General features: G+C 49.3%; 1 protein-coding gene across 13 annotated transcripts in view; it reads right to left on the bottom strand.

The window, feature by feature from the left end:
* AATK (apoptosis associated tyrosine kinase) overlaps nt 1-13261 on the bottom strand; it is a 224825-nt gene that overhangs the window by 23587 nt on the left and 187977 nt on the right. For 7 of the 13 annotated variants that reach the window (XM_044000036.1, XM_044000034.1, XM_044000029.1 and 4 more), the window contains 4 exons: nt 11030-11243; nt 4145-4224; nt 2917-3035; nt 2511-2598 (listed from right to left, as the gene is read on the bottom strand). In XM_044000036.1, coding sequence (XP_043855971.1) covers nt 2511-2598; nt 2917-3035; nt 4145-4224; nt 11030-11243 — 501 coding nt within the window. Of the gene's footprint in view, nt 1-2510; nt 2599-2916; nt 3036-3619; nt 3688-4144; nt 4225-4566; nt 4756-11029; nt 11244-13261 lie in introns of those variants that run through there. The other 6 variants (XM_044000032.1, XM_044000033.1, XM_044000039.1 and 3 more) reach the window with 5 other exon arrangements.

Genomic DNA, 13261 nt, shown 5'->3' with positions numbered 1-13261 from the left:
AAGGCCAACATTTGTAGTACAATACCGAATAATACTGGTGATAATGAGCATTCTTGCTTCCCCCCTGACCTTACTGGAAAAGCTTCTAGCTTTTATCCACATTTCTGATAATGCTCTCTGATGGCTTTAGATAGATACTACTTAACAAATGCTCCATGTATTCCTATGCTCTCTAGTTTATTAATAGGAATGGGTGCTGTTTCGGGGCAGCTAGGTGGCGCAGTGGATAGAGCACTGGCCCTGGAGTCAGGAGGACCTGAGTTCAAATCCGGCATCAGACACTTAACACTTACTAGCTGTGTGACCCTGGGCAAGTCACTTAACCCCAATTGCCTCACTAAAAAAAAAATCTGTTTCTTTAGCTTATAATCACACAGGAAATATCTACTAATAATGGTTAATATTAATCATATATATTAAATACATGAACCTGTGGTAAAGTAGTTTTTTGTTGTGGCACATTAGACTAGACTGAGGAAGTCTACCCCAGGATGGGAAACAGTAGAAACCCTCTCTAGCTCTGTGTAGAAAATGGACAGGCCTTTGTCCAACTCCTATACCTAAGTGAGCCACAGAATTTCGTATATGATTTTACTGATCTTCCACAAGTTTAAGGAAAACTCCCCAACAAGGAAGTTTTGTTAAATTGTAGTGGAAGAGCACAGTAGTTTGCCTACAAACAGTATCTAATCCAAAAACTGGGGTTCACCCCTTGCTCTCTCATCTCACTGCCACTACTCTTGGTCCAGGTCTTTATCAGCTTATGCTTAGACTACTGTTGTAACTTTTACCTGTTTCTCTGCCTCTAATCTCTGAACACTTCAATTCCTCCTGCACATTGGTCTGCTTATTTTCCTAAAACACCACTTTGCACATAGAATTCTGCTCACAGTTAAAGTCTAATGTTCAAGGCCGTTCACAACTTGCAACTTCTTGTTTCTCTGACCTTATTTCCTATAACTCCCATTCATACTTTTTACTTTGGTCCAAATGATGTGACAAGGCCCATCCAGTACCTCTCTGCCTAGAAGACTTTTGCCCTTCTTTCTCTTGGTGTAATAGTTTAAGAGCTTGTTGCTGTTCAGTCATTTCAGTCCTGTCCAATTCTTTGGGGGTTTTCTTGGCAAAGATACTAGAGTGGCTTGCCATTTCCTTCTCCAGCTCATTTGACATATGAGGAAACTGAGGCAAACAGGGTGAAGTGACTTTCCCAGTGTCACAAAGCTAGTAAGTGTCTAAGGCCAGATTTGAACTCAGGAAGATGTGTGTTTCTGACTTCAGGACTGGCCCTCTATCTGCTATGCCATCTAGCTGCCTAGGGGTTCAAGAGCTATAGTTATTAATAATAATAATAATATAATGAGAGTTAATGCTTTAAGGCTTACAAAGCACTTTGCAAATTATCTCATTTGATTATCACAATAACCCTTGTGTATAAGTGCTATTATAACCCCCATTTTACAGATGAGGAAACTGAGGCAGATAGGGGTTAAGTGACTTGCCTAAGGTTGTTCAGTAGGAAGGTAAGTCTGGATTTGAGCTCAAGTCTTTTTGACTTAGGTCCTGTGCTCTACACACTGTGACACTCAGCTACCTCTGGATTAAGCATTTTCTGAGGATACTTTACAAAGTGGACAATCTACAAACAGATAACTAAGATCCAATCCTGTACTAAGGTTAAACTAGAAGAGATCCAATCTGCTATTCAATGCTCAAATACACAAATTTAATCAGGGACAGGACTATCCTATCGATTTTGGTTCCTGTGTTACTGGCATAAACAGATTGAGTTGATAAGTCATTCATAAAACAGTCAATGTTTGCTTCTGATTTACAAAGCTGTGATACTACAAAATAACAGGGCAGGAAGGAGGGCCCACAAAGCTGAAAAAATCACTAAAACATGCCTTCGAGTACTTCAAGAGGGATGGTGTCCCCCCACCAAACCACAGATGTTTTGCTAAGAGGGCCAAGGAAATTCTTTCACAATAACAGGCAAGCTCCCAGGACTCTGTGGGGAAGTCTCATTGCATGGTCAGATCAATTCTGGCTGGGGCTGAAGGGTTTAGGCTGTGGCTGGTGCCACCCCCAGCTCTCCCAGTAGGTCTGCTTTCATTATCATGGGTCTAAGACACTTCAGAGAATGTCTGGTTAGGTGTGGGGCTCTCTCTGTACTTAAATCACGTTAGCTGCTCATACAGATCTAAAGTGATGTAACCAGAATTTTCTGGACCTTTTAGAGTTGCAGCAAATAGAGTATCTGCTCCTGAGAGTCCCAGGATGGGCTAGTCCCACAAATGAATCTGCGGGACTAAGCATCTACATGGATACAAATGCCAGCCTGCTTCATCTTATCTGGTGGTCCCTGGCCCTGCTCCAAACCTCTTAAGGACCAAAGCCCAAGAAAAAGAGGCCCACAGAGCAAGGGCTCTTTACCTAAGGTCTGTGAACTGGTCTTTTTGATAACCGCATTTGAATAAAATTGTTTTCCTTGTAATCCGCCGACTCACCAGCGGGCAGAACTCCATCACCAGCAGGTACGGCGTCACCTCTGCACACTGGGCCAGACACTGAAGCAGGTTACTGTGCTGAAGAGCCCTGTGGGGAAAGGATGAGCTCCACTGGGGCAGCCAAAGGGAAAGGATGCTCCAGATCGGGGGCTCTAGCGACATGCAGACATCAACCCAACCACAGCGAGGGCGGCTTGCTGGCTGGGGCTGGGATCACTCTCTCTGTCCACCAGATGTCGCTGGTACCCGCCTCAATATCACCACTACCCCTTTCTCTTCTAGGATCAAAGCCAAACCTGACCCTGGTTCTGGCCACCACCAGCCGCTCCCTCTCTGCACAGCCCACAAGGCGGTCCTTGTTGGGAAGCAGGGGGCTTGCCAGCTGGGCGCAGCTGCCTCCACCTACCGGTACGGCTGGGCCTCCTCCAGGAACTGCATCTGGTCCTGAACGCTGGCGCTCACCTTCAGCTCCTTCACCACCACCTGGGTGCTGCTGATGCCCGAATTGACCTCACCCAGGAAGACCTGCATGGGCAGGAAACAGGGTCGTCACCCACCCACACCCCCCCTCCCACTCCGTGACCTGTGGGCCTTGTGAAGGAGGGGCTCACCAGCTGGGCAAAGGTGCCTGGGAGCCCACCCTCCTGCTGCTTTCTTCGGTGCTAAGACCCCTACTTGCACTGGAAGGGGCTTCTGCTTAATGGCCCTGTCTGGTTGGGAGTTACCATCTGTGGCCTGGCCGTAAGAAGGGATGGCACACTCAGTGTCTGGGGACTTCTTTTTATACGGACTCCCTTACCCAGACCTCCTAGGAAGGCCTTTTTTCTACCTCCCAGCCTAACTGAAGCCGTAACATCTACCAAGCCTCTGCCCTGGGCCCTCCCCAGCCAGGGGTGCGGGATGGGGGCTCTTCTGTAGACCCCTCCCTCTCAACCTTGGGGTGGGGGTTGGGCGTAGAAGGGTGGGAGACAGATCTTAATTGAGGTCTATGGGGCAAAGAGAAGTAGAAGAAGGCAAGAAAAGAGTGTCGAATGATAGAGCTGAGAGCTGGGGGCGCACAGTGCTGAGACTCCTGTGCCAAGTCCCGCACCTGCATCCCTCAGAATTACCTCCTTCACCAGCTGTAGTCCTAGGCCCAGGCCAGGTTCTGGGGCCTTGGCAAGATGGGGCCACCCACCTGTCCCCCAGAGAAGGGTAAAAGGCACAGACAGCAGGGCATTAAGGATCCCACTGTAAGGGGCAGCTCTAATTCAGGGGGCCCCAAGCTGGGTGTCCCCAGGGTCAGAACTCAGACTGGGGGCAGCAGAGAGGCCCTAATGTGTGGGCATGCAGGGCACCAGGCTGTACTGCTGACTGACTCACAGGGGAACATCAGGGTAAGAGTCTCCCACCCTTTCCTGTTTTCTCACCTCCAAAGTGGGCCACTGAGGAAGCAGGCTGAAAATGTTCTGATCCTTTGACAACACATGCTATGGGGTTCCTAAGGAATGATCTAACCCCCATCCTCCCAGTCAAATGCCCGCATCCCTACTCTTAAGGTTATGACCACTACCCTCTAGGAAACACTGGGTCCTGAGGGCCCGGGGGTTAAAAGAGGAAAAGGGAAGAGAAAGCCATGAACCAAAGGAACTCACCTTCCCAAACCAGCCATGGCCAATCTCCTTCAGGTACAGGAGGCTGTAGCGTCCCAGGTCTGTAGACTTGAGCAGCTGGACTGTAACAGAGCAGGCTAGGTTCAGTGGGTCCCCTCCCACCTCCCCAATTTCTCTTCAACCAGCACCATCCAATTCTGGCCACCAGACCTCAGTCTGGGAGTCCCCTACTGGGTAGGCCCAAGAAGAATGATACCAAAGCAGGTGCTACCCATGCATCTTCAGAAGAGCCCCTAGAATGCCAGGAGAGCCTGGGAGTCACCCAGGAAAAAGGGTCCTAGTGGGATCATGGGGACAGCTAAGGTTCAGGAAGGATCCCCGAGCATCTCCTGCTTCTCAGGGAGATGAAGGAAGCTGGCTGCCCGGAAGACAGAGAGTCAAGGGAGCCATTCAGGATGTCCCACCATGGCATCAACAGAGCGCAGAGCTTGGCTTGGGAAAGGGTAAGAGCCCGGCAACTGAATTCAGAAGATGGCAAAGTCCAGAGCCCACTAAGTGGGCAGCATCAAGCAGACAGTGTTGTTTGGGAGAGCTGCTGATGCTGCTGCCCTCCCATTCCTTCCCTCCCCAGTGTAGGAGGACAGAGGGCGGGAAAGATGGGGAACACTCTGACATTCCTCCAACCCAATCCCTGAAGTGACATTCCAGCCCCACCAAAGGCCTATTGTTGGGCACTGCTTGGCACAGCCCTACACGGGACACACTGGCCCCATTCTCCCCAAACCAGGCCTGGGTGAGGTCAGTGGCGGCCGCACCCGGCACAATCCTGAGGGAAGGGGCCGGGGGCTGGACCCTGGTATCTGCCCTGACTCCCTCTAATTCTTCGGGGCATGCTCTGAATTCTATTCCCACACACATCATCCTTGTTTACTAGAGGGGAGCGGAGTGGGGGTGATTTTGGAGATTCAGGCAAATACCCTGGCCTCTTCTTGGGGCCCCTCCGCCTAAGAGGAAGGAGGGTACAAGAATCAGACCCCAAAGCACTCAAGACATTTTCCTAAGCTGTTCTCCCCAGTCATACCCCAAGAACCCAGGTCCCCAAAAAGAGGAGATTGTCTGAGGTTAGAAAGACTAAATCCCCGATGTTTGAACCAAGATGAAAAGGAAACTTCATAGAGTTTTATATCTTGGAGCTCCCTCTATGATGGGCCAGCACCAGAAATCGGGATAGCTACTCAATCATATGATCTTGGACAAATCGCTTTGCCTCAGTGACTTTCTCTGTAAAACAACAAAGGGATTGGATTAGATGATTTCTAAACTCTTTTCCTGCTCTGACATTCTATGACTCCGAGGAAAACTTATTATCCCTTCACTTGTCATTTAATGGGGAGATAAAGTCCTGCTGCTTCTTCCCACAGGGCACAGACTGGGAGGTATCCTAGCACTCTGTGGTAGGAGGGAATGGGGCTGGGCTGGGGGGAGGGAGAGCACAACTATAAATTAAAGTTAAAATCCTAACTTCTCATCCTCCCAGGACATCTCTGAGAACCACCCTCTCCCACCTGTTCTTGGCTTGGCTGTGAGAACTGGGCTGAACAGGCCTCCAAGACCCTAAGAGAAGCTTCCTGGGGCAGAAGGAACAGAGCAAGAGAGTCCTCTCCCTCCTTTGCTCCCGTCACAGTTCTCAATTTTATCTGGAAAACTCAGGGGGGTGCCAATGTGGACTCCTCCGAAGGGGAGTGGGCATATAGGGCTTTGAGACTCTCCAGGGCCTTGATTGTTGGAAATTACCCAGGCTGCTTTGAGGATGTTTTCTCACTGTGGTCCCAGCATCTAAAGCCAGGCAGGTTTAATGTGGTCACCTTTTCTCTCTGTTTCTGTCTGTCTCTCTTGTCTCTGTCTCTCTCTGTCTCTCTCTCATTTCTGACCACCAAGCGAGGACAGCTCTCAAAGGATGTGACTATCTAGTTTCCATTCTCCCCAATTTGGATTGCTCATCACAAACACTGTAGTCCTAGGCATGAGAACAAAACTGAAAGGACTTCTCTTGCTCTGAGGCAGTCTAGTGAAGTGGAAATAGTGTGAGGACCTGGGTTCACAGCCCAGCTCTCAAGACACTGGGCCTCACTTCCCTCATCTTTATCCTGAGGGGGCCCTTCCAGCTCTCAATCAATGATGTAGAGCAGGAAGTAGAAAGAAAAATGAGTCCTCCTACCTGCCCCTTGCCTCCCTAGCCCTGTCAGGCTAACCAACTCTTTTTTTTTTTTTTTTTTTTTTTTGCAGAGCAATGGGGGTTAAGTGACTTGCCCAGGGTCACACAGCTAGTGTCAAGTGTCTGAGGCCGGATTTGAACTCAGGTACTCTTTTTTTTTTTTTAATTTTTTTTTTTTTTTAGTGAGGCAATTGGGGTTAAGTGACTTGCCCAGGGTCACACAGCTAGTAAGTGTTAAGTGTCTGGGGCTGGATTTGAACTCAGGTACTCCCGACTCCAAGGCCAGTGCTCTATCCACTGCGCCACCTAGCTGCCCCTAACCAACTCTTTATCAGAAGATATCCCTCCTAAATTGCCTGTCAGCCCTAGTATTTCCACAACTGCTAAAAGATTTTCAAGAAATTCTAGAACCAAACGGGAGCTGGAAAGGCAGCAGGTCATGTATATACTTAACACTAAAGCTCACTCTTGCTCTTCATCTGGGAGAGGGCATGACACACCCAGAGAACCTTTTAAGAAGGAGAGAGGGGAGAAGGACTCTCCCCTGGAGATGAGGACAAGTGAGGAGGTAAAGGGTCAGAGTACTAGATCTGGGAGTCAGGCTCCTGGGTCCTAGTCTCAGGGGCTAGATTAACCATGATCAAGTTCCTTCCTCTCTCCTTACATTTCCCAGGGGAAAGGGGAGTAGGGAATGGAGTTGGGTGGTGGAGAAACACCTTGGACCAGAGCGACTAGGTGGATCGCTAGATAGGACACAGAACTCAGTGGTCAGGAAGACCTGAGTTTTAATCCTGCTCTGGAAGTCAATTAAGCTCTCTGTCTCAGTTTCCTCATTTGCAAAAATGAGGATAATAACAATCCTTCCCTCTCAGAATTATTGTGAGGATCAAATGAATTAACATATATAAGGTGCTTTGCAAGCTTGAAAGCTCTATATAAATGCTGGGTATTACTATTATTACTGTTGTTAATTACATATCTGAGGCAACATGGCTTAGTGGATGGAGCATAAGAGTCAGGAAGACCTGAATTCAAATCCCTTGGAGACTAGACATGGGACTGTGCTTCAGGTCCTTCATGTGTAAAATGAGAGGGCTAGACGCAGTTGCCTTAAAGCCCTTCCAACTCTAGGTCTGTGATCTCCCTGCCTGTCAGGACTGCTCTCTGGATGGTGGGTATGTCTAAAAGGGGCTAGAGGACCCTGGGGACACCATCCTGCCTTCTTTCAGTGATGGTCCCCAGGGCTCCCTGGCATGTGAGATGGCTCTCCTACCAGCAAGCATCTGGCTTTCCAACATTTTTCATTTTCCTCTATGCAGACAAAGGGAAGGGCAGGGTGATGGGGTGAAGGAAGGGGCATCACAACTCAAATTTCTGGAAGTTCCCATCACGTGCCAGAGAGATAACTTGGAGCCAAGCCTGAGTTGGGAGAGGGTGGGCAAGGACTTGGGAAGTTTGTCACCCTTGTCCTTGTTTTTTTCCCTTAGGTAGAGGAGCTGTGGCCTAGGGCATGTATACTTAACCTTTGGGGGGTCATGGATACCTTTGGCCATCTGGTGAAATCTATGGACCCCTTCTCAGAATAATTGTTTTTAATGCATATCTGAAGGAAATACCCAAGTTCAGTTAGAGGTTGGTGAAAACAATGATGTAAAAAAAGTTTTCCCCATCTGAGTTCCCAGAACCTATGGCCTAAATTTAGGAAGGACAGGTGGGAGATGAGCCCACATTATCTGCTCCTGCCCACGGCCTCCTCAACAGCTGCCTGATATAGAGGCCTTCAGAATCCCAGGGAGGCAGCTCAGCTCTGAGATCAGAATGCCCCCTTGGAAGGTTTACACTGCCAAAGTCCAGGGGGTGGAAAATGGCTTAGGAAAACCTGCCTTTCTCTGCTTTTCACCCCTACGCTCTGCTCCCACATCACACTTCAAGTATACGATACAACCCTCACACAACCTTGGTCACGGGGAGAGGGCCTCTCACTACAAAACTCCTGACCCACCTCTATCCTGGGGTGTTAATTGGGGTCTGACAGTCCTACCCTACCCTAAACTAGATCAATCTCCTGTAGGTGGTCAAACTGTGGTTGGAGACTCATGGAGGGTGAAGATCACCTTATAGAGCTAGGGAAGGCTACTTGAGGCTATCGCCTCGGGACCCAAGGAAAGGGAAACTGAGTCCGAACTAGGGTCAGTACAGAGCCTGCAGGAGCTCTCCACATTTAGCAAGCAGGAGACAGCACCTACAGAATGAGGATCCTGGTCAGGGGCAAGTCACAGTCCCTAGAGTATTACCCAGCCCCAACCCTGGCCCTTTTCCCCACTGTGGTGGAAGAATCCAGCCTTCTGATGGAAGGAATAGTGAAAAAGTACCTTGTTCTCCCACCCACACTTACCCCCCCACCACACCCCTCAAATTACAAAGCATCACTGGGAATAGGGCCCCAGCCCCCTTTCCGGCCCACCCACTCCTCTCAGGCTGAAAGGACAGATTCATGGGCCCCACACCCCATGAGGCTCACAGAACACAAGAAAAGCGCCTCTGTGTGTGTGTGTGTGTGTGTGTGTGTGTGTGTGTGTGTGTGTGGACGAGTTGCCCTGTCTGGGCAAAATGGCTGACCAGGACTGTATGGCTGGCCTCGGCATGGCTCACAGCCATTGGGTGGGGTAGGAGTTAGGGAGGAGGGGACGAAGTAAGCTAGGAATGGTTCTACCTTCCTCCCAGCAATCCAAGAGACTTGAAGAATCTCCAAGGCCTTTGGGGTGCCTGGTGCAGAGGTCACAGGATGGCACAGAGTCGGGGAGGGTGCCGCTCAATATCGAGGGAATAAATTCCTGCCTCCTCTCTCCCCTCTACCCAGTATCCTAAAGGGGCCTTCCTATGGTGGGGGTAGGATGAGGACACCTATGAGAAAAGGAGCTTGGATTTTAACCTCAACTTTTTTTCCTTCTGCCCCCTCTAACAGCTGAACATCCAAGTCAACTCTCCTCTGCCACACGGGAGTCATAGGGTTATGGCTGGTCTGTCTTCTGAGGCTTGGTTATACATGGATCTCTGCTTGGTATTGGGGAAACTGGCTGGCACTGGGAAGGGTCTTTTTCAGTTCTAACTAGGATATGCCAATGGAGACTAGGGCTGGCAGAGATGGCCCAGAAAGGTCTATCTTCTCCCCATCTCCCCAAGCCCCAAGCGCTCCTCTGGGGGCAAAGGGGTCTTTGCAGAAGGACCTGGAGGCTGATTCTCTCCTCCCTCTCACACTCCACATCTGTGAAAAGACTGTGGCCCTGTGCCAGAAAGGATGAAGAAGCTGGCACTGCCCATTCTCCCTCTCTTGAAGGGACAGCCCCAGAGAAGGGAAGGGCTTTTACGTACCAGTGTGGCTGAAGACCACTGAATTTGGAATCACCTCATTACTCACTACATGTGACCTCAGACAAATCTTTCATTTGTCTCTCCCATTAAAACATATGCTCCCTGGCGGGCAGCTAGGTGTCACAGTGGATAAAGCACCGGCCCTGAATTCAGGAGGACCTGAGTTCAAATCCGGCCTCAGACACTTGACACTTACTGGCTATGTGACCCTGGGCAAGTCACTTAACCCTCATTGCCCTGCAAAAAAAGCAAAAAACAAAAAACAAAAACAAAAAAACCCCATATGCTCCCTGAAAGCAGGGGCTGTGTAATTTTGGAGGGTTTTTGTTTGTTTGTTTGCTGCCATTTGTTTTTACCTTTCTTTGTATTCTCCAGTGTTTGGCACAGTGCCTGATACATAGAGTGTTCAATAAATGCTTGTTAACTGACTGAAAGACTGACTCTCTGGGTCTCAGCTTTCTCATTTGTAAAATGAGAAAGGCCCAAGTCTTATAGCTTCTATAGCCTGATCACTAGGCCCTTGTAGCTACAGTCCTGGTGTCTTGGAGACAACAGGGGACCCCAAAGCAACATGGCATCCAACCTCCCATCCTTAGTATATCCAGCCCTCCTCTGAAAGGGCAAGGATTCCAGGAGCCAAAGGGCTAAGAGACGGTTGCTCTGGCAACTAGGCTTATAGTTAAGGAAAAGGGACCCAGGATAGGCAGACCTCTATATACATCACCCTGAGATCCTACCATCTGAGGTCATCCATTCTTACTCTACGACCCTGAGGAACTGACCCTCTGAGACTGCCAGGCCTAATATCAGCTGTCAAGCCTGCGCATCCTCTTAGAAACAGGGACTACGTGGGCCAGGAACGATGCTCCAGGGGAGCAGGGTGGGACCCCCGTCTCGACAAGTTCTGTTGCCACTGTCCATGAGGGCCCCAGGCCCACCCAAAGCCGCCTCTGTGCAATCTGACCTTCCTAGGATGTTACCATGACATAGAATAAAGTCTGGACTTCCCTCAGAAATCAAAAGGACACCAAAAGGTCTAGTAACACTCATAGGAAGGCTGCTGGGCAAAGCAGGCTTTAAGATAAGGATCCTAAGGAAGGTGTGTGTTGGTAAGAGGGCTTCCCATACAAATCTCCTACAAGACCTTTGCCTACCCATACCATAATTTTTCTCAATTCAGTATGGTCCACAGGAAAATTGCTGATCTTTTCCAAATCCCAGGGTTAGAATGTGGGGGTAGGGTGGGTGAGGAGCTGGGGAAAGGGGTGGTCCATGAAGTATCTGGGAGGTGGAGGGCCCGAGTTTCAGGGCAGACCCTGAGTTCTAAATAGGAGACTAACCTGATCTCCCGGGCTGCTTGGCCATGGGGAGTGAGACCTCAGTGAGGGGCAGTATGTACACCTCGGGGCCATTCTGCGTGGCCGGAGACCCCTGCACGGAGAACTCGGTGGTGTAGTCGTCACCCTCAGCATTCTCAAACTCCTGGTGGGGGGGAAGCGGAGACGGAGACCTCCCGTGAGCCGTGGATCCTGATCCAGGGTTCCCTGGGGGCTCCTGCAATGGGTCAGTCAGATGGATGGAGGGATGGACAGACAGGCAGTGAGTTAAAAAAAAAAGTGGTGGTGGTGGCCCCACTGCTCTGAAAGGTGCCCTCCATGGTCCTGACCACTGCATACAAAGAGCTCTACCATCTCCCCTCCCCTCCATCCCCTGGCAGGCTTCTCACGCCTGCCGCTGAGCCCTCCCAGCTTGCCCCTCTGGGCTACATTGTCTCAGTCCCCAATTCTTTCCCCCTGCCTTGGTTCTGCCCCCGTAGTTAGGGTCAAAGAGGTCAGGATTGCCCTTCCCCAGAAGAGGGGAAATAAAGCTTCTTCCAAACCCCTTTTCTGCAGCCTCTCCTTTCCCCCACCCACCATCACCCCATTCTCAGTCATTCTCACTCTCTCTCTCCTTTTTTCCTTCCCCCTTCCCTTTATTCTTCGCCTTCAACTTCCCCTCCAAGCTACAGGCACTTGACACTCCCCAAAGTCTTCACAGAAAGCCTTCACAAAGTCTTTTCAGACTGCCCACTTTGGGAAACAGAGGATGGATGGGAGAAGGGCTCATAAGATCGCTACACCTCACTGCGCCCTCACCTAGTTCATGCCTCTGCCTCACCGGCTCTAAACACACTAGAGGAGCCCCTAGGGGATCTTAACTTTTTGGTGGGCCCTTTGGCACCCGATGAAGTCTACAGACCATTTCTCAGAGTAATGTTTTTAAATATGCAAAATATATAAGATTATAAAGAAAACTAATTAAATTGAAATAGAGTGATCAACATTGTTTTTTAAAGAGCTCCACAGACCCTGGGTTAAAGAACCTCTGTTTAAAAGGAACAAAGAGAAAATATTACTTAATGCAGAGGTGTTAATGTAGTCAGGAGTGTGCTCGGGGAGCAGGGCACTCCATCTCCTACATCAGACCGTTCTTCTGCATTAGATCCCTGGCTATCCTTGCCGGGTCTGTTCTGTGGCCCAAAGCTACCTCGATGGACAGGGAGGACTGGGGAGGAGGGAAATGCTTCTGGCTAGAGGTGGCAGAACCGTGCAGGCAGAGAGGTTGAGTCAGCCAGCCCTGGCAGAGTAATCTGCTTTTCAGGGAGAACCCTAGATCTGGTGGGATGGGGAGGGGAGAGGGAGGGTAGTGCCAGGGGGAGCAGTGGGCATGGTTAGGAGGCTGGTTATATTCACCCTAGTGCCTCTAACAAAGAACCTATGACTTGGAGGGGGGGGCGGAGATTGAGATTGATTGATTGTTTTGTGTTGGGCCCAGGCCAGGAAGCCTTAGGTCAAATCTGCTAGTCCTTGAAGTGCTAAATACTACGGAGATTATATTTATTACTATCCTCCTAACCCCTCTAGGGGTAGGCAGCTAGGTGGTGCAGTGGATAGAATACTGTGCCTGGAGTTATTTTCCTGAGTTCCAATCCAGCCTCAAATACTAGCTGTATGACCCTGGACAAGTGATTTAACTATTTGCCTCAGTTTTCTCATCTGCAAAAACGAGCTAGAGAAGGAAGTGGCAAACCATCCCAGTATCTTTTCCAAAGAAAACCCCAAAAGGGGTCACACGACTGAAAACAACTTAACAACAACCCTTCTAGGGACTTTTGTCTTGAGCCTCCAGAGAAATCCTCACCGTATCAACCTAGTTTAAATTAGAGGTTCTTGGCTTTTTGGGGGCCATGGAAACCTTTGGCAGTCTGGTGAAGCCCATGAAGCCCTTCTTAAAATAATGTTTTAAAATGAATAAAATAAAATATATACAATTGCAAAAGAAACCAATTATGGTGAAATAAAGATTTATTTTTTTCCCTCCCATGTTTATAGACCCTATGAAATCTATCCCTGGACCTCTTATGGGGAGTTTTATGGACCCTATGTTAAGAAACTCTGGTTGAAGCTTGACATTCAATCACAGATCCCCATCTCTCTCTGCCTGACTCTTCAGCCACTGGGAGCCAAACATGACTAATTTCCCCTTTCTTCCTCCTACACCCAAACCAAGGACTACTCCCTTTCAGTGGAGTT

This window comes from Dromiciops gliroides, chromosome 4 (assembly GCF_019393635.1).
Source record: "Dromiciops gliroides isolate mDroGli1 chromosome 4, mDroGli1.pri, whole genome shotgun sequence".
Taxonomy (NCBI): domain Eukaryota; kingdom Metazoa; phylum Chordata; class Mammalia; order Microbiotheria; family Microbiotheriidae; genus Dromiciops; species Dromiciops gliroides.
Note: the sequence above shows the minus strand (reverse complement) of the source record. Positions and strands in the feature narration are given on the sequence as shown.